Source organism: Convolutriloba macropyga, chromosome 15, assembly GCF_964194025.1.
Source record: "Convolutriloba macropyga chromosome 15, txConMacr16.3, whole genome shotgun sequence".
NCBI lineage: Eukaryota > Metazoa > Xenacoelomorpha > Acoela > Convolutidae > Convolutriloba > Convolutriloba macropyga.
Window position 1 is genome coordinate 12316863 of NC_134482.1, and position 21775 is coordinate 12338637.

A 21775-nucleotide genomic window follows, 5' to 3' on the forward strand; every position below is an offset into this window, starting at 1 on the left:
CCTCAATGTCATAAAAACCCTTTGGTTCTCTGAAAACAAACTGTATCTACACTTGGCCTCGTCTTTACGTAAATGGGAGCTGTCATTAACGGAGCCGTGGTTAAAAATATTGTCAGTAATTAACATAAAAAAACAAAAGCAAAATGTTTTGAAAAAAGGCAGCATCAAAATAAAAGCCAAAAAGTCTCTGATTCAAAGAATCCATGATGTTATCAAACCTCTCCCTGATTTTGTCGCGCGCCCAGCAAATTGACCTGGGTTCCAAGTGTTTGCGAATTAAACCAATTGTTGAGTGGAATTCTTCAATATTTAAAAAAAACAACGATGCATTTCGTTTAATTATCGAGTTGAATCTGCAAAAAACGGCAAAGTTTTTTTCCAGAAGACTTTCATACGGCGCCTCATTGCAACTAGTGCTTTTTTGAGATTAGGGAGTCTGTGTTAAGGTTTCCAGGTCACTAAGTCTGGCAAACTTTAACAAAGTGGACCAAAAAACATATTTTGTGCCATTTTTGATGAAAAAAGTTTGAAATTTTAAAATTTTATCAAAAATTTTAGCCATAAAAACTTCAATCAAACAATTCAACAACGCTCCTCTATCTCATATGGTTACAACAACACTCCTCCGTTAAAAATTTTTAACTTATTTTGAACTATCTTAGCGAAATTGTGCCAAATTTCATCAAAAATTACCGAAAATGTGAACAAAAACAGTCGAATGTTCACAAAACTTTGAACCTCGATAACTACCTGTAAAAAACGAAAATCGAAAAAATCTTTTTAATTCCGTATTCTACTCTGGACGGGTTTTTTAATGATACCACTCACAATTCTCTACGATGTATATATCGATCGGCCAAAATTGACTGAACAAAAAAAATCCCAGTTGAGTATATAGTTCCTCCCTCCCCACTAAAGTGGGGGTCGAAACAAAAAGTTTTGCTTAAACATTTTGGTCGTGATGGGGAAATTAATTTGAAAATTGGATGTATGAATTGGAGTCCCCCGTGTTTTATGTCCCCCAAGCTACTTCATCCGAGCTTAATTGTTGGAAGCCTCAAGCTTAACTTCTTGATAGAACAAAATGAAATATAATATTTCACATTACTTACAACGTCTTTGCCAGCAATTTGTCCGAAGATTAGCCTTCCTGGGTGACCCTTGACCTGGGTTTTGGGAAACTTCTCTATCTTGTCATATGACACCTCCAAAGGGTTCCTGATCACATTCGCGATACCTGTTAAATACTTAGGTTAGATTTACAACCCAGGCAGAGGTGTCAACGCTAAAGAATGCAAAATTATGAAAGATTGGCGGTAGCTGCGTTGACTTTATGTACGATATACGCTCGAACGTATGTCTTACATAATTTTGCGTTGAATTTTGCGTTGAATTCACATACCTTATGACAAGCACGCAGTAGGTCAGTGTTTCGAATTTCAAAAACAGAGCTCTAGGTTTTGAATAGTTGTAAGATCACGCTAAATTCAACGCAAAGTATGTAAGATCTAAGCTTAGAAACTTTGCTTAGAAACGCAAAACTATGTAAGATCAACGCTTAGAAATCCCAAAATTATGTAAGATCAACGCTTTGAAACGCACAACTCAACGCATTCACCGCAAAATTATGTAAGAAAAGCGCAGTGAATTTTCTGAGTTGTCAACGCTAGTTAACGCTTGTCTTAGATAATTTTGGCAAAACTCCTCGGCCCGGAAACTCCTCGTCCAAAAAAAAACAAACAATTACAAGAGCTACTGAACGCATTTATAAACATAACCGACTAACGTCGGGCGAATTGCTCTCGGACAACCGGCGAGCGGTTGGATTCGTCAGTAGCTAGGCACGGTTTAGTGAGGCTAGCTTTAGTTTAATTGAAGGGGCGTAAGTGACCGCAGCGGGAAAGAGGAGTGCACTGGGGGCTGATGGTGTGGCAACAGTGGGGCGGGGGGGCAACAGTGAGGGGGAGTCAATGTCTAAGCGCCGCCCTTCGCACCATAATTTAAGTCTCCAAAATAGATTCTGTGAATCGCATACTTGAAGTCTAGGGAGCTGAAAGGCTCTAAGAGCACTTAATGTCCGCGGGGCCCTGCCTGTTTATCCCGTGTTTGAGGACAAAAAAAACAAATGCGTCGGAAAATTTGGTCAAGCAAAAAATTGGATAAAAAAGACCGACAAGACTAATATAATTGATACAAGCTCCGTTTGATAGCAATTAATCAGTTAAGATCAGAGACTCAAAGTGTAGGATGTTAAAAAGTGAACCTTTTGATGCTGACAAAAAACCGGCCACGATGAGGCAAACCAGACGAAAAATAGCCACAAATCCAGTATTTACGAGTAAGAGTAAACCGTTGATAAAAAATTCAAGTTTGTGTTATGATTTTTCGCGAACATTACAAATTTTGTGACTAACTGGAAAACGGCACCGATCAGAAACTGAGCAACCATGATGCTCATATAAAAACAACTAGAGTTATGAGCCAAGTGGTCCTGAGAAAAATCGCCATGGTCAGATGCTCAGAAAAAAAGAGGACACGATTCAAAACTTGTAACCAGGGAAATTGTGAAAAGAGTTAACAAGAATGTAAGAAAATGAGCAAAACTCATTGACTTCTGCATTTAGTTTGGATTAGAGATCCCCACAAGCTCAGTAAAAACCACCACTAAAACCGGTGACATGGGTACAAATATTAAAGACTAACCTTGCCCTACTTTGCGGAAAAGTATTTGACAAATAATTGACATGACAAAAATGACATAATCCTATTGTAGTCATATACTGATAAGAAAAATTAAAATTTTTTTTAGTCTCTGACTATGACCCTGGAAGTCTTTGACTGGTGCAAAAATGGAAGGAAACTTACATACCTTGGAGGCCAGTTCCAGTGATGATTCCCAATCTCTTCACACTTGGGTCAATTCCAGTCAGGGCAACTATTTGAGACACTATTTCTGCTTCCATTTTGGACAGATTGTGAACTTTTAGGCAACAAGCAAGGACAAATATATATCTATGTACGTTACATTGTCAGTTCAGAAGTCGAAAATTTTATAGAAAAAAATAACTGATAAAAAAAATGCCGTTTTTCTCATTTTATCTTTATTTATAAAATTTCCTTGAAAGATTTGATATTTTGATGCGCTCAAGTTCAATTATTTTATTTCAGTCAAGGATGCTGAACGCTCAAATAATTTTTTTTTTCATCCGTGTTGATTTTTGTTAAATATTTGTTTGAGCTGAAAAAAGCTATGTAAATATATACATATAGAACACATATACACATAAATACATTAATACAATGTTTTGTATTTGATCATTTTGTTGGTCTACAAAAGGGTGACTTATGACCTCTTTCTTTGAAAAAAAAGTGTACGCTGAAAATACCCAATGTTTAATGAATTCTTTTATGATCTTAAAAGCATTTCTGAAATTATTAGAAAAAGACAATTTTTCACGATTTTGACAGTGTAAAGTACAAATTAGTTGTGAACGAATAATATTACGAAATGGTTTCGCTAGTTCAAGTCACTATAACAGGAAACTACTTTTCTCAAGGCTACAAAACGATGAAAATGATTCACTGCAAACTTCAGTAAGGTCAGAAAGAGTAAATTCTAACTTGCGCGACAAGCGTCAGTGATAATTTCCGTCAATTTGTCGAAAACGAAAACAAATTTTGTATATTACTATTTTCACGCAGGCAAATAAATTATGGAATATCTGACAACGTAATGTATATATTTCACAAAATGAACGGTGCCAATAAAACTAAACAATTACTCAATCACTTAATCGCTGATAGAAAAATTTCACTACCACAAAAAGCCCAGGTGTGAAATGTAATCAATCAAAAGAAATAAAATGATTAATTAATTTTACTAAGTTTACTATACGGGCTTAATTACAAATGTTAAAGCAATTTTGTTATAACTAATACATAACCCAATATTGGTCATGGTATGTTTGTCCTGTGCTGATAAAGTCTAGTGTTAAGTTGCGTTCGATTAGGCGACATCCAAAATATCAAAAGAATTAATCGTAGTAATATGGCTCCAATTTCAATTAATGAATCATATTTAAACTTGAGGTCAAAATTGATTCAACGATTAAAGTTTATCATTTTTTTCATAATGTAGTTATGTTAACTCAATATTGAATCATAAATCAAAACTTCAGGGAATAATTGATTTATAACTTAAACAATGTTTTTTATAAAGTGTAGTAAATTGATTTTGGGGTCATAATGATCTGAAGCTATTTTTGAACTTGAAATTTGTTCACAGAGTAAACCGGAGGTCATTTATAGACATTTGATAAAACCATGACGCAAATAAATTAGGATTTGCTTTATTGGTTTGTATAATAACGAATTCGACAGAATGTCGGAAGCGTTTTAGATATAAATATGTTTTATGAGTATAAAATTGATAAGAACAATTTTCTGATAAATTAACTAGGGTCGAGAGGTTTGCTGAAAATTATGCAATATGTGAGTTGAAGGTGGTGCTAAAATAAAATAACTTTTGAACGAATTTTAGCATTTCTGATAACGTTAAGTAGATAAGACTGCATCGAACCATAAATATACTAACCCAGGTTGCCCGCCTTAGACAGAACTTCGAAACATTACACTGACTTATACGGTGTCGTAGAAAAAATAGGAAACTTATTAGGGCATGATATACTGCCGTATCAAGTTTTTTTTACGGCATCGTACAAAATAATTGTACTACTTGGTTTCTCAATTCTGAGCTGCTAAAAATGATGTTAAATAAAACCTTTAACGCATTTAGAATACTTTTTGAATGCTTTTAATCGCTGGCTATGAGATTCTCTACTCTAAAAAATTATAAATCTACAAATCTTAATACAGCTCCGTTCAAGGCCGTATCAATTTTTGCAATTTTTTAAATGTGCAGTAACTTTCACTAGAAATGTTAACTGACCTAACTTGACTTAGGATATTTTTTCAACAATATGTTAGCTATATTACATTTGAGTAATTACTTTTATCTGGTTTTGTTGTTTTGTTTGTTTTGGAGAATTGTATGAGTGTGATTTTTTTTACCGCACTATATCATTACTCTTGTAGTTATTTCAGTAATTCCGTCGCTTCCGGTTCCAATCCCGGAATGAAAAAGTAGGAGGGAAAAAACACAAAAATTATGCTGGAAAACTCTCAAGTTGTCGGTTGTTAACTTGATTAGAGAGCTTTTCGACAGCTGCCTGCCTATTATATTACCAACGACACCTTAATAAGCTTGGTGCGGCCATAGTACTGCACATTGTTGATCTTGATAAATTTGATACAGTAACATAAACATTTTTATTGCAGTTGTACTACAAACCGTAGTCAACGTTACAAGATCTTAGTGCGGTTTTCATTCAAGATTGTGCGGTGCCGTACTACGGCCTTGCTGAATTATTCCAAGTTCGAGCAGCTTGGAAACTCTGTCCATAAACTCAACTTTTTGGTAACAAAAAAATTTTTTACTGAAAATTTTATGAGCTAACTGAGAAATTAGGCTCAGATAACTCGACAGCATAAACTTCTAGTTAACATCAAATGTCAAGCTTATGGCAAAACAATTATTGACGTCACATTGAACGGTAAAGTTGGTTGTAAGTCAATGTAATTATGTGATCAAACCTCTTAATTCTGTTGAGTTCCACCAAACTGAATGGGAGAAACAGAAAAAGTTATCATTACTAATTGCTGGCTAATCTGGTCAAGAAAATCTTTTAAAAAATGGAACGCATTCTTACGCCTTGCTGGTAATTTGGATCGTCATTCTCAATCGCCAAATTTGGTACAATTTAGCACATGCTCACCACATTGAATAATTACAGCTTCTTGCCCGAGTGTCTAATCATATATATTATCGGGTTCATATGATAAATAGTGCAATTTTCCACCAGTTATTTTCTTAATATAGTCTCTGAGGAGTATCTATAGGATCTGAGCAGTACAATCTTCGTGTCATCATTGAGAATTCTCCCATGGTTGCGCATAACCGAGGAACAAAAAAAAACTTTGTTAAATTGTGCAGTAGATCACACTAATTTGTACAATTTCGAACCACAGCCAACTTTTTTTTTATGCAGGGCCTGATCATGGCCAATTTTGGACAAGACCACTTATATCATATATTTACATCCTCATGAAAGTTTTCATGAAAGTTTACCTTGAAAGACCAGGAATTCTTTGAAGTATTCTTGTGATGACATTTTTTGTTGATAAGTGGTTTTTAGTCCCAGATGATATAAACATCTGTGTTGGGAAGCCTTGATAATGATGAGCTGTTAGGCCAATTTCTCATGTTGCAATTAGCTGAATTTTCTTTTCAATAAGTTATTAGGTTAATTTTGTAACTTTTGTAACTTTGAGTTACTTTTGGGCCCTAAGTGATAAAACCTGATCGATTTTTATTATTTGGAATCTGATGAATTCGAATGGATTTTTCAAATCTATCTTTTTGAGCAAAATGTAAAGATGAGGTCACAAACCCTAAAGAAGTTTTATTGCCGTACCACTCAGCTGAGCTGAGGAAGTTTGGATATAGTGGAGTTAACAAACCAGAGATAAAACGTTAATAATTATACAATGTTGATTTTGATGAACGAGCCTGTTCTTCTTGGGTTTCTTTTTTGCGCCGGTAACTTACCTATAACAAGACGGCTCGCGCGAGAATGTTCCAACTTACCTGTCAAGCTTGCAAAAACCTTTTCTGTTCTGCCAGAGAAGCCGTTGAGTGTATCCGAAAGCAAATTATATGCATTGTAGAAAATTATTTGTCCTGTTTGAGCCATAAAAATATGCCGTCTTTTTTCAAAAGAACAAACTGTTGAAAGATAAGTGCAGTAGAATCTGAAAGACAGAGAAAAACAATACAAACACACACACAGTACACATTACACAAACAAATTTTTTAAAATTATTTTTGTCAATTGGACACTGCTCAAGGTTCTTCACTTTTAATTTAGGTCTTCTTTCAATTTTTCTTCAAAAATAGGTGTGAGCTTTTCAGGGAATAGTTTCGGTAATTTTATTTTTTTTCTCTTAACTTTGAAACGTAATTTTTTAAAAATTTTAGTTTGATATTTCACGACAATTAAATTTCCATAATCTCAAAAAGGGTTATCAGTGATATTTAATAACAGAGTTTAGGTAATAGTTACACTTCAAACCGCAATTCATAGCAATTTTCAAGCAGTTTTTCTGTTTTTTTCTTTTTTTTCTAATAGTTTTGCACCCCTCTTTATTTGTGCCTGGCTTTTGATTGAACTATATCTCAAATTAACTGTCCCTTCCTCTCCGTCTCATAAACTTGTCATAAATATGTAAGCATTAATCATAATAATTCGTCAGCGTTTATGTATGGCTCGACTGTTTTTTTCTAAAAAATTAGATGTAAGCAGTTTAACAAAAATATAGTTTTGTTACACACTGTATTTGGTTCTGACTAAGTTTTTAAAACCACTTTTTTTTGCAATTTTTTCTAATTTAGAATTACTAAAAATAGAAAATAACACAATTCAGAACATTTTGCTAAAAACTGTGGTTCATAAAATATTCAGAATCAAAAATGTTTATTTTTTTTTAGAAAAACGAATGGGAGAACTACGTTCATTAAACATGAAAAATGACAAAAAATTTCATTTTGAAATGACCAGGTTTGTAGTTAATGAAGTACTTATTTTTTAAATTTACAGAAACGCCCAAAGACAGGAAAAGAAAAGTTCGAAGGGCAATTTCAAAATACAAAAAAACTGAAAAATTATATTCTCATTTTCAAAAAAAAAATGTAAACATCTGTAAAGCTTTACAACCTGACAATCCACAGACACTCTAAGTTCCAATTTCATCTGCACTTTTTTAATGGAGAATTTTAGTTCGAAATATCTGCTCTGACATTAAAAACAACACAAATAAAAAAGAAAAGAAAATGTTTCCTTCTTTTTATTAAATTTTGAATTTGGTTGATTTGATTCTCAATTCATTATAATTTTTTACGTTTCCAAGGATTTGAAAATACTCAAAAAGTTAGTTCTAATAAAATGAGGTGAGTTTTTTGAAAAAACCTCTAGAATTTAAAAAAGATTACATTTCTTTGTTTTTAATTATTTTTAAAGTTTACTTTTGCTATTTTGAGAGGTCTAAACTGCCTTAAGTTTTTCAACTTCCCAAAAACCTTTTTAATACAGGAACGAACTGTTCCTACAATAGTGTTCAAAAGGCAGAAAACATAGAGACGGATAGAAAGGTTTTTTAAAAAAACAAAATTATCCACTTTTTTGGGAGTCATTGGTCATATAGTGAAATTTTTTAATCTTTAGGCTTGAAAAATAAATGTTTTAATTAGAAGTTCTAAAAATTTTAACTTTATCAAAATATATACAATATTTATTGTTTGTTTATATCATAAATTTTTATCCGATCTCATCTAATTTGTGGCAATACGAATCTGGTTTGCCATTCGTGTATGAAGAAATCACTTTTTATTGTGCTTGTTGAGCAGTATATTTATTCTATCAGTAATCATAAACAGTGCCAATGAATTGGAATTGGAATTTTTAAAACAATCTGCTCTGTTTTTACGCTTCAACAGAAAAGATTGTTCCACAAAAATTTTGTTTCTTTCAAATTTTGCTGACGTCTTGCATTGTATTTTGTACCCATGAACTAAAAAAATAAAGAACAACTCAAAATAAATAAATGGAAAAAATTGAGATCTCGATCATATCATGCATACAAAAACTGGCCCACTATGGCAGTAACATTAAAAGACCTAGCCAGAAAGTCCAAAACGGAATAGTGTACGGTGTGATGTTTTAAGATCCAAAACTTAACTCGATTGCACCCGAGTTAGTACCTATGACCGTTTTTCCTATTATGGTTTAGCTTCCAAAAGAGCAGTTGAACAAATTTTCAAAACGTTTTTCAGTGGAACGTTTCTTTGATAGAAGAGACCAGTGTTCCAGTCTGTAATGAAGGAATGAAATTTTTTCAACAAATTGCGAAAAGATTTCTTGAGAGATTCCAAAAAGGTTTCAGCTCGGAGGAGCAACCGATTATGTTTGTCTGAACAATAACATTTTTTGGACGAAACAAATGATTAGAGGTTTTAAACTTCAAGTTAAATTTTCTTTTTGAGAAGTAAGGAAAATGATTCAAGAATTTTTTACCAATATAATGTTGCTGTGCGTAAATAATACTTCTTCAGCAGCCTATTTGCCTTTTCAATTCTGGAGTTTGCGGAGTTTTTTACAGAGTTGAAGCAGCCGCACAGTTTTGCTCTGCAATCCGAAGACAGATATTTCATTTTAGTTTTTATGACAGTACCTGCAGTTGGCACTACAAGAACGAAGCAAACTAAAAGAGTCATATTAACTCCTATTCCTACATCGTTTTACCCGTTAAAATACCCCTAATCTTACAACTGTTTGGGGGGTATTATTTGGAGGGTAAAATCTTAAAATTCTCCCATTGCCCACATTAAAATTATCCCCTAATTTTTTACATCTTTGGGGGGATTTTTGGGGGTCAGATCTAAAATTTCCCACTATTAACCCCATTAACCCCTAATATTACCTCGTTCTACCCCCTAAAATTACCCCCTAATTTTACATCTTTTTGGTGTCTTATTTTCGAGGGTAAAATCTAAAAAATCCCCTCATTACCCCTATTCACCCCCTTATTTTCATGGTTATAACCCATAGAAAATTACCCCTGCTCTTACATCAGCTCGGGAGTAATCAGGGGTTTTTTTAACACGGGTTGATTTCATCTGTTTATCGAAATACTGAATAACAACATTATGTAGAACTTAGTTAATAATCATTTTGAATTTTCGCTAAAAAAATTAAGCTCTAAAAAATAAAAAGAGGAGTTTTCCCACATTAAACATTTTCTTTAGTTTGATCACTCTGTAGTAGGTTTAATACTGTTCAGTTTTAATCCGACTGCACGCAGTTGCTATCTCATTTGTTTTTTTTTCGATTGAAAAAATTGATGCTCAATTTTTTTATTTTTTTTATTTCGACTGATTTTTTATGGTCTTCCCTACCTCTAAAATGAAGCCTTACCTCTAAAATTAAACATAGTATTCAAGAAATTAATTTTTTAATTAATTTAAATATTTCAGAGTTCTCATCCAGAGTTGCTGGAAGGAGCATCCTTGTTGACCTGCGCTAGGCAGGTTTATAATGACATTCATTTGCTAACAAAGGTTTGATGATATGCAACAAGTAATCAAATTTCAAGAGGAAGCCAACATTACTAACTTGTCATTGTCTGGGTGTTGTAAAAAACTTATTGTTTTTTTGTTATTGCAAGACACATTCTGAGAGTAAACTATAGAGTCATACAGAGTCATGCTAAAAACTAATGCTACTTGAGATCTAACGCGGAATGAAATATGCTTGCTCGGATATGGAAAAGGATTAAGTACTCTTTTCAAATACCCTACCCAGTAAAATGCAACGAGTATGTCGCATTCAAATTTATGCGCTGTAGCTTAGTTTTTGACAATCTGTTGACTTACTGGGGAATCTTTGCTTTGATGCTCTGAAAATCTAGTGGTATCATATTGGATAATTTGAACAACATAGATAGAATTGCTCTCCTTAACTGTAACTTTATATACAACCCGATATTTCGAACTTTCATCAAAAAAAAATTTTTCAAGGGGGCAAGCAAGTGCCCACTGATCTTTTCTTTCACTGATCTTCTTGAAAATTACTTCAAAATCCCATAACTTTTTCTTTCTATTCCAAATCTTTTCGGTGAATTATGCTCTACAACTCATCAAAACACATCGGTTTATTTTCATTTGTTTTTTTGAGAAGTTTTCTGCATCGACATGTTGTTTTTTTCTCAGAACGTTTTGCTGTAACCTTTTGTTTGTATGTATTTCATCCGTAGTGTCTTTAGTAAATTTAGATGACCACTCAGTTGAATACTTGCTTTCTGTCTAAATCTCTTGATTTTTTAACAGCTACTTCAAAAGATATCCAAATACTAGTTGCATTATCTTATGTGTATTTCCAATATCAGCAGATATTTAATACCAATGAAAAATACTTTTCTTGCAGTCGGTTACGTTTAGTTACTTTCAGATCTAGGAAGGCCCGATTTCAATTTTATGTCGCATCTCTTTAGGTTGACGCATAGAAACATTTTTGTGAAGTGATTTTGTATACTCAAGTTACAATTGACAATTCTTTTTTGCTGTTCACACTGTGAAATCTACAAAATTTTTGCACAATTTTAATTCAAATATGTCCCTTGTGGTACATATTTCGGCACAATAAGAACAGATATAAACACCTTGCTCCTGTTTTTGCACTTTGAGTGAGTATTTTCTCGACATTTTACTTGAAACCAATTTATATATTTTTCTCATTTGGCAGTTTTCCCCAGGAAGTAACGCGTATGTTGCACTTAATTCACATTCATGCCCGCTTGGTTCCTCTCTCCTTCATACGGTTGGGGTATGATGTTTTTAAAAGTTTTCATCCAAAAATTGGTCTGAAACACGGCCGGTGAGGCGCGCATGGCCATGCCGATCATATGAGAGTGCAACTTAGTAATCTGGAATCTAGTCAGCTGAATACAGTTGTAGAGCAGTTTCATTTGCCTCCACTTCGGGTGCTTTAGTTTAATAAGTCGAGGGATATAATTTGCACATCTCCATCTTTAGTGATAGATTCTACAGCGGCTCTCGATTATTTTGAGTTAATCTCATTACTTGCACCAATTAAAATCTGGAAAAGAAATTTATCGATTTTTTTTCAAGTTTCGGTAACTGCTATTTTGACGAAACATATTGAAGCGGTGTACCCTTCTTATGTACTTCATCAAATCCATAAAGTCTGGCCGGTTGCGATCCAGTTGAATTGAGCCTTCTGATAAATGTTTAACAAAATTATTTTTAAATTATCTACGTTTTAAATCTTTTGCCGTTTTGTGTTTGTTTTATAATTAGATCCCCATTTCTCTATTACGAGGCTCAAATTGGTTGGCACCAAGGAAATGGTTGAGGTTATCTGAGTATGTTGTCATTATCATTACAGAAAATCCACAGATGTCGTCCAGATAATCATATATGGCGCGCAAAATTTTCATACATCCAAGGACTCTAGAACTGCAAGAGCAATTTGAACTTCAAAAAAGAAAGTTTTTAACATAGACTTGTAGTTTTTTAAATTTATTTCCAACTGTTCTTCACTTAACCCTGAATAATTTAAATGTTATGTGGATATACCAATATGATTCTCTAGAAAGCAAATCTGGCTTGTTATTGCAGCTCGGGAAAATATCAGAAAATTTACTCCTTAAGGAAAATTGGACTTTAATTTTTATAACTTGGAGCCGGAAACAAGATCACATTTCGCAGGACACTTGTGTAGGAAATTTTTTTCAAATGTTTGTGGGTTATTTCATATGGATGAGCAGATGTAAAATGAAACGTTCTTGGCGCATTTACCACAGTTGTGAAAAATGCAATTTCAAAGAAAATTTGACAATTTTTGGTTAACTAAAAAGGGCGAAACACTGAAGAACTGTTTTAAAATCCGATTTAACCGAGAGAGCAATTTTCAACAGGATGTTTTTATCTATATCTTCATTGGTGTGTAACTCCCTGCATTGATTTAGACCTATGTGCAGTAAAACTAAATAACACGTGGAAAATAATGAAAAATGGAGATATTTCCTGTAAACGTAATTAATTGCTCTCAAACGAAGTTTGTAGCAATTAAATCAGTCCTGGTAGCGCCCAGAAGTGATGTTGGAAACTTTCAGCTCTATTTCAGCTGAAACTGTTTTGGAGACCTGTGCTAAAGGGCGATTTTTAGAGGTTGAAGACCCCCCTCCCCAATGTTGACGCCCCCACTGTTGACGCCCCCACCATTGAGTTTTCATGACATTATTCAAGACTTTCTAGACCCAAGTGCCCAGAAAACCCCTTAAAGGTTTGATGATAAGTTACTAAAATTTGTTTAGTGCCATGGAATAGTTTTTAACTTTTTAATATCACAAATTTCAGCAATTTTTTTTATAGAACTTGCATTTTTTCGAGTTTTTTGAAAAATTTTGTCAAAGTCTCGGTTTCTTCAGCCTTAACAACTAGGGGAAAATCTTCAACGATTTTCAACGGTTTGACAGTAGGTTACTGTATTGTTTCTAGATGTAATGGAAATGTTTTCACGATTTTAACTTTATGAATTTCAGCATTTTTTTAACTCCTAATTTTTTTTGACATTTATTGCCATTATTCCAGTTTTCTAGGTTGAGGGGTCAGAAACTCAAGGTACTCTTGACAATTCTTTTTAACTGTGCGCATTATGTAATCTACAAAATTTGTGAACAATTTTAGTTCAATTATGTCCCCTGTGGTACATATATCGGCACAAAATGAACAGATATAATCACCATTATCCTCTTCTTGTATTTTGCGCGAGTGTTTTCTCGACATTTTATCTGAAAATAATTTTTACATTTTTCTCATTTGGAAAATTTCCCCGGAAGTAGCGCGTATGTTACTTTTAAGTCACATTCATAACCACTTGGTTTCTCTCTCCTTCAAACCGTTTGTTTGTAATGTTTTCAAATGTTATCAGCTTCAAATTATTCAGAATAACGGCCGGTGAGGCGTGCATGGCCATGCCGATCAATTTAGAGTGCAACCTGCTAGTACTCCAAAACAGCTGAAACTGTTTTGGAGACCTGTGCTAAAGGGCGATTTTTAGAGGTTGAAGACCCCCCTCCCCAATGTTGATGCCCCCACTGTTGACGCCCCCACCATTGAGTTTTCATGACATTATTCAAGACTTTCTAGACCCAAGTGCCCGGAAAACCCCTTAAAGGTTTGATGATAAGTTACTAAAATTTGTTTAGCGCCATGGAATAGTTTTTAACTTTTTAATATCACAAATTTCAGCAATTTTTTTATAGAACTTGCATTTTTTCGAGTTTTTTGAAAAATTTTGTCAAAGTCTCGGTTTCTTCAGCCTTAACAACTAGGGGAAAATCTTCAACGATTTTCAACGGTTTGACAGTAGGTTACTGTATTGTTTCTAGATGTAATGGAAATGTTTTCACGATTTTAACTTTATGAATTTCAGCATTTTTTTAACTCCTAATTTTTTTGACATTTATTGCCATTATTCCAGTTTTCTAGGTTGAGGGGTCAGAAACTCAAGGTACTCTTGACAATTCTTTTTAACTGTGCGCATTATGTAATCTACAAAATTTGTGAACAATTTTAGTTCAATTATGTCCCCTGTGGTACATATATCGGCACAAAATGAACAGATATAATCACCATTATCCTCTTCTTGTATTTTGCGCGAGTGTTTTCTCGACATTTTATCTGAAAATAATTTTTACATTTTTCTCATTTGGAAAATTTCCCCGGAAGTAGCGCGTATGTTACTTTTAAGTCACATTCATAACCACTTGGTTTCTCTCTCCTTCAAACCGTTTGTTTGTAATGTTTTCAAATGTTATCAGCTTCAAATTATTCAGAATAACGGCCGGTGAGGCGTGCATGGCCATGCCGATCAAATTAGAGTGCAACCTGCTAGTACTCAAAAATAGAACTTTCGTTAAAGCAAACTTCGAGCGAACCGCTCCTCGGCTACTCGAAAAGGTCTTCATAGCAGACCTCGAAACATCTGGAGCCTCGTCAGTGGATTATAATTCTTTCAGTTGGAGAGCAGTTTCTGTTATGTTATCTTGGGGTACTTTAGAGTAATAGTCTTAACTTCGAGGGATATAAATTGCACGTCTTCATCTAAAGTGATAGATTCTACAGCGGCTCTAATTTATTTGAATTAATCTCATTACTTGCACCAGTTAAACTCTGGATAAGAGGATAGCGTTTTTTTCAAGTTTCGGTAACTGCTATCGGATTTTGACGAAATATATCGAAGCGGTGTACCGTTTTTATGTACTTTAGCGAATCCATAAGGTATGACCGGTTGCGATCCAGTTGTATTGAGCCACTGATAAGTGTTTAACAAAACTTGTTTTTAATTTATCTAAATATTAATATTTTTGCCGTTTCATGTTTATTTCATAATTAGATCCTCATTTCTGTTTTACGACGCTCAAATTGTTTGGCAGCAGGGATATGGTTGAGTTTATCTGAGTATGTTGTCATTTTCAATACAGAGAATTCACATATGTCGTCTAGATATTCAAGAATGGCGCTCGAGCATGTTATCGTTCGGGGAAGTCGCAAAAAAGACATCGAAAAAGTCTTGAACCGCACCACCAATTTGAAGTTTTAAAAAAAGATTGTTTTCAACGTAGACTTGTAGATTTATAAACTTATTTCCAACCGTTCTTCAGTTAACCTTAAAGAATTTAAATGCTATTTGGATATACCAATATGATTCTGTAGAAAGCAAATCTGGATTGTTATTGCAGCTCGGGAAAATATAACAAAAATGACTCCTAAAGGAAAATTGGACATTAATTTGTATAACCTGGAGCCGGAAACGAGTTCAGATTTCGAGGGACACTTGTGTAGGAAACTTTTTCGAATGTTTTTGAGTTATTTCATATGGATGAGCAGAAGTAAAATGAAGCGTTCTTGGCGCAGTTTCCACAGCTGTGAAAAATGCAAGTTCAAAGCAAATTTGACAATTTTTGGTTAACTAAAAAGGGCGAAACACTGAAGAACTGTTTTAAAATCCTATTTAACCGAGAGAGCAATTTTCAACAGGATGTTTTTTATCTATATCTTCATTGGTGTGTAACTCCCTGAATTGGTTTAGACCTATGTGCACTAAAACTAAATAACACGTGGAAAATAATGAAAAATGGAGATATTTCCTGTAAACGTAATTAATTGCTCTCAAACGAAGTTTGTAGCAATTATATTAGTCCTGTCGGTCATTTTTTATCCGATTTGACGCTTGACCAATTTTTTGTCAAACTCACTTGGTTTTCCATCCTCGAAAATGGAATGAACAGGTAGCGCCCAGAAGTGATGATAGACCATTTAAGCTCTGTTTCAGCTCAAACTGTTCTGGAGACTTGTGCTAAAGGGCGATTTTTAGAGGTTGAAGACCCCCCTCCCCAATGCTGACGCCCCCTGTTGACGCCCCCACCACTGCCCTCATACACCCAACCAACTGTTTTCTCCCAACCCTAATCAGTCCCCCCCCCCCCGGTGCAGCTTCCTCCTCTCTGCCCCATGGCTAGCTACTGACAAACAACCGCCCGCTAAAAACACGCAATTTTATATTAATTTTCAAAATTTTTCAAGCAATTTAAAAACTTTAGTCATACTTTGAGTTTTAGCAGCCAAAAAATTCAAAAATTCTCTCTAGGGTTGGATAATAGTTTAATGTATTTTTTCCAGTGGCAATGGATTGATTTCAACTTTTTAACATCACGTTTCTGTTTTTTTAATGTCAAAACGTGCATTTTTGTTGAGTTTTCTTGACATTAATCAAGACTTTCTAGACCCAAGTACCAGGAAAACCCCTTAAAGGTTTGATGATAGATTACTAAAAATTGTTTAGTTGCCATGGAATAGTTTTTAACTTTTTAGAATCACAAATTTCAGAATTTTTTGATAGAACTTGTATTTTTTGGAGTTTTTTGAAAAGTTTTGTCGGTGTCTAGGTTTCTCCAACCTTTACAACTAGGGAAAACCTGCAACGATTTTCAACGGTTTGACAATAGGTTACTGTATAGTTTCTAGATGTAATGGAAGTTCACGATTTTAATATTATGAATTTCAGCATTTTTCTTTACGAAATTCCTAATTTTTTTTGACATTTATTGCCATTGTTCAAGTTTTTTAGGCTTAGGGGTCAAAAACTCAAGGTACTCTTGACAATTGTTGTTAACTGTGCACATTATGTAATCTACAAAATTTTGTGAAAAATTTTAGTTCAATGATGTATCCTTTGGTACATATTTCGGCACAATATGAACAGATATCTACACCATGCTCCTGTTCTAGTATTTTGCGTGAGTATTTTCTCGACATTTAATGTGAAACTAATTTTTACATTTTGCTCATTGGGCAGTTTTCCCCGCCGGAGGTAACGCGTATGTTACATTTAATTCACATTCTTGTTCGCTTGGTTCCTCTCTCCTTCATACGGTTTGAATGAAAACGTAAAAATTAGCACTACAAGCTCCTGTTCTTGTATTCGGCGTGAGTACTTTCTCGACATTTTATGTAATTTGCAAGTCTTCATGTAAAGTGTTAGATTCCGCAGCGGCTCTAGCTTATTTTGAGTTAAACTCAGTACTTTTACCATTAAATTCTGGATAAGGGGAGAGCGATTATTTTTCAAGCTTCAGTAACTGCTATCGGAGTTTGACGAAACATATCGAAGCAGTGTACACTTTTTATGTATTTTAACGAATCCATAAGGTATGACCGGTTGCGATCCAGTTGTATTGAGCCTCTGATAAGTTTTTAACAATGTTATTTTCATTTTATCAATTTCATTTTAATTTTTTTGCCGTTTCATATTTATTTTATAATTAGACCCTCATTTCTCTTTTACGACGCTCACATTGTTTGGCACGAGGGATATGGTTGAGGTTATCTGAGTATGTTATCAATTTCATTACAGAAAATTCGCAGATGTCGTCCAGATTATCAATTATGGCGCGCAGACATGTTATCATTCGAAGAAGTCGCAAAAAAAGACATCAAAAGAATTTTGTAGATACGACTGTAGATATGTAAAAATTCGTTTTAAATTTCCCTGAATGAGTTATTTTAGTGATTCGAATTTTATGTTCTGGCCTTTCATTTTAGCGTTTTGTATTGTTTATAACCTGACGATGAACTCAGAGTTCGAAAACGTTCGAAAAAGTTTTAAATTGACAATCATTTTTGAAATCTTTATCGAAAGAATCTTGAACTGCAGATCTAGACTTGTAGATTTATAAACTTATTTCCAACCGTTCTTCAGTTAACATTAAAGAATTTAAATATTGTTGTTGTTGTTGTTGGGGATTCGCAGCGGGTTTGCTGCTGGGCTGATTTATGCCCAGTCGTCAGTTGTTAAAATGGAGTCCATTTATTTCTGCATGCATGGCAGTCTCGAAAGTTTTGCCAAGTGCAGACGTTCTTATCGCAAAACCGTTTATTGACAAACTCTCACATTAGGTTTATCAGTCTCTTTTTGAGTCCATAAGGTCTACTGATTTCAACATATTTCTCTAATCGGTTTGCGAGTCTGCAGTTTCGGAAGGTGAATTCGCTTTTAGCTTTTTGCGTTCTTGTTTTTTGTAGCCGAAAGACTTCCTTTGTGCGTTTATTGGCGCTAGTGAGGTCAGGTAGTTCGATGCAGTGCTAGCTTTCATGCATGAATTCCGCAAGTAGAAGTAGGTCTTTCACTTGGAGAAACATAGGCAAGGGAGAAAGTTCAGCAGCCGAAGTTGCGTTTGTTTCCCATGATCCATTTCACTGCTTTTTTTTTGAAAACGTTCGAGGTTTTGTAGCTCGCTTCGTGATGGGTTCATGCAGGTGAAGCCGTACAGCAAAACAGGTAGGATTAGTGATTTGTAACGCCCAAGTTTGATGAGTGGTTTAACTTGTACTGCGACGTTTCGTCTGAGCAGATACAGTACTTTGTTAGCTTTCCTGAGTCACTCTTCTATATGTTTAGTCCAGCTCAGGTCATCCTTGATGTGAACTCCCAAGTCTTTTACTGTATCTTTATTTGCCAAATCTTCACCCACAATATCGAAATTTCGCTTTTTCCCTCGAAATGTTATCTGAGCACATTTGTTCAGTGCCAGCTCCATCTTGTTTGGGCTGACCCACGTTGCAATGTTGTCTAGGTCTTCATGGATGGTCTAATGATCTATTCCAATCGCGAGGATTTTCAGGTCGTCTGCGAAGATGAATGGGTCTGAGAACTTCAGCGCGTCGGGTAAGTCGTTGATGAAAATGCAAAACAGGAGCGGGCCTAGTAGTGAGCCCTGAGACACTCCACTATTAACGTCTTGAACACCGGAACATGTGTTATTGATTCTGACGAACTGCTTCCGGTTGCTTAGGTAGTCCAATAGAACTTGTAGGAGACATCCTCCTACTCCAATATTTGCGATCTTTTTTAATACCTCGAAATGAGGTACTTTATCGAAGGCTTTGAAGAAGTCCGTGTACAACAAAACTTCTGAGTTTGGATCGTTACCGAGAGTGCATCGTAGATTTTTTTCAGGAAAGTAATCATGTTTGTGAAAACAGATCGATTTTTAAGAAATCCAAGCTGGTACTTTGTCAAGAAAATGGCAAAATGCTATGTGGATATACCAATATGATTCTGTAGAATGCAAATCTGGCTTGTTTTGCAGCTCGGGAAAAAATGAGAAAGAAATTAATTGACTCCTAAAGGAACATTGGATTTTAATTTGTATAACCTGGAGCCGGAAAGAAGTTCAAATTTCGATGGACCTTTTTGTAGGAAAACTCTTTCGAATGTTTTTGAGTTATTTCATTTGGATGAGCAGAAGTAAAATGAAGCGTTCTTGGCGCATTTTTTGCAGATGTGAAAAATGCTATTTCAAAGAGATTTTAACATATTTTGGTTAACTGAAAAGGGCAAAACACTGAAGATCTGTTTTATTATCCTGTTTAACCGAGAGAGAAACTATAACGGGATGTTTTCATGTATATCTTCATTGGTCTGTAACTGCATGTATTGGTTTAGAACTATGTGCAGGACAACTAATGAACATGTGGATGATAATGAAAAACTGAGATATTTCCGGTAAACGTGATCAATTGCTCTCAAACGAATTTTGTAGCAATTATAATAGTCCTGTCGTTCATTTTGTATCCGATTTGACGCTTGATCGATTTTGTTTCTTACCCACTTGGTTTTCCGTGCTCGAAATTGGAATAAACAGTTAATGTCCAGCGGGCATTAAGTGCTCTTAGAGCTTTTCATATCTTTTTCAGCTCGAACTTTTTTGGAGACTTGTGCTTTTTTAGCATTTTTAGGCCCGGGATCAGAATACCTACGTTAGGGTTTGAAATTTTTTTGTCAGACTTTTGAATTTTTTAGATTTTTTTCCAGTACCAGGGGCACTGAGACCTCTTCTGGGATTTGATAATAAGCCGCTGCAAAGTTTCTAGGGTATATCGAAACTTTAATGACTCCAGCTTTAGCAATTTTTCTGATAAAATTCATTTTTGTTTTCAAATCTTCGGTAAAAATTTATCATGGCACCAATTTATGGATCTTTTTGAGCCAGTGAAAACATTTAAAGCCTGACATAAGGATTTTGGTTGTCTTGAGAGCTGAAATGTTGTCTTGAGACAATGGAATGGAAAGATATTAAAATCTTAAATTTTAGCAAGATTTTTTATTTGCGATTGTTTAAGAAAATTTTGAAAACTTTTGTTCTTTGCTGAAATTAACAATTCTTAAGGGCCACTGAAACATTCTATGTCTTGAGATTGATTACCGGACAGAAGTTCAGAGACAAAAAATGATTTTGACTTTTTCACTTCGAAATCTGGAAATTTTTCTTAAATTTAGCGCTTATCACTTTTTCTAATTTTTTTAAATACTAGCAAGGCTCGAAAACTGAAAGTTGCAGCAGAGTCGAATCCCATAATGGAGAATATTCCAAGCTCTCTCATTTTTTCTGTCGGTTGGGGTTTCTTTACTTCTCTTTCTCGTTCTTGTTTCATCTCTCCATTATCTCTCTCCCTTTCCTAAACTCTTTTTGTTGATGGCGCACTTGGCTGCGTGATGTCATCATCTGTTATCCTTACTACCACTGAATGTTAGTAGAATTTTTTTTACCTTGAATGACTTAACCAGCTTTTTTAAGGAAATCATTGTTAATTTCTCTCAAACGCAGTTTGTGGCAAAGATATCAATCCTGATTGTCTGTTTAATGCAATTTTTCGCTTAACCGATTTTTCGTCTCACCCATTTGACTTTCGTTTTCGGGATAAAGCTGTAGCTCCCGGTGGGCCCTATGTTATCTCAGTAACTTTCAGCTCAATAGTCTCATTGTGTAGTAAACCATAGAAATTAATGTACGACATGCTCATAAAATACATAGTGAAGGCACATTTCGAAATTTTCACAATACATGGGAGAATAAAAAGAGATCGTTACTAAGAGTAAACCGGATTTTAACAATATAAAGAAAGCATCTTAAATAATGTTGGGAATCATCACGGAATGTCATCTAGACGGGAGATGTCAAGTAATGTTTGTTCTTGACGGGATTCGTCAGGCAGGTAAACCTGTTATCTGTTAGTTTAACTAACAAAGACCCGTGCGGTAGAAAACAACTATGAGAAAAGCCAAGAGAGATTAAAGAAAATGGGTAAAAATAACCTAAGATTAATCAACCATTGATAAGACCAAAACCAAAGACCATATTCAAAACTAATCCTCATTTAATTGAGCTGCCTTTCTCTTATTAGCTTTACACCTTCTCTTCTTTTGAAAATTATTGCATTTTCGACCAATAAGTCTAACTATATATTGAACAGCTTTAATATCTACAGCTTCATAATTAATTAAAGTCTTAGACTTAGAACATTTTCATCAGTAACCCCGAGGTTTTAAAGTGCCTTCGAAAAATTCCCAACCCAACCCGTAACCGTACACAGTGCACGGATATTACACTGGCGACAGAGATTTAAAAAAAGTTAATATTTTGAAAAACTTTAACAAATTTATCGGTAGGAAGACGCTAATAAAAAGCACTGTAACCCCGAGAACCCGAGAATCGAATTAATCTCGAGAGAACAAAA

General features: G+C 34.6%; 1 protein-coding gene across 1 annotated transcript; it reads right to left on the minus strand.

Annotated features, from left to right (window-relative positions):
- Positions 1-1031: 1031 nt before the first annotated feature.
- On the minus strand, positions 1032-4183 carry LOC142354083 (purine nucleoside phosphorylase 1-like). The gene is made up of 3 exons (XM_075406358.1): positions 3622-4183; positions 2870-3012; positions 1032-1237 (listed from the first exon to the last, which is right to left on the minus strand). The coding sequence occupies exons 2-3, from the start codon at positions 2961-2963 to the stop codon at positions 1032-1034; spliced, it is 300 nt and encodes a 99-aa protein (XP_075262473.1). The 5' UTR covers positions 2964-3012; positions 3622-4183.
- Positions 4184-21775: the final 17592 nt, after the last annotated feature.

Excerpts from the sequence above, each read along its gene's own strand:
- LOC142354083 (XM_075406358.1), bottom strand. The coding sequence starts at position 2,963 with ATGGAAGCAGAAATAGTGTCTCAAATAGTTGCCCTGACTGGAATTGAC. Across the intron at positions 1,238-2,869 it reads CACTGGAACTGGCCTCCAAG|GTATCGCGAATGTGATCAGG; the intron begins GTATGTAAGTTT and ends AGTATTTAACAG.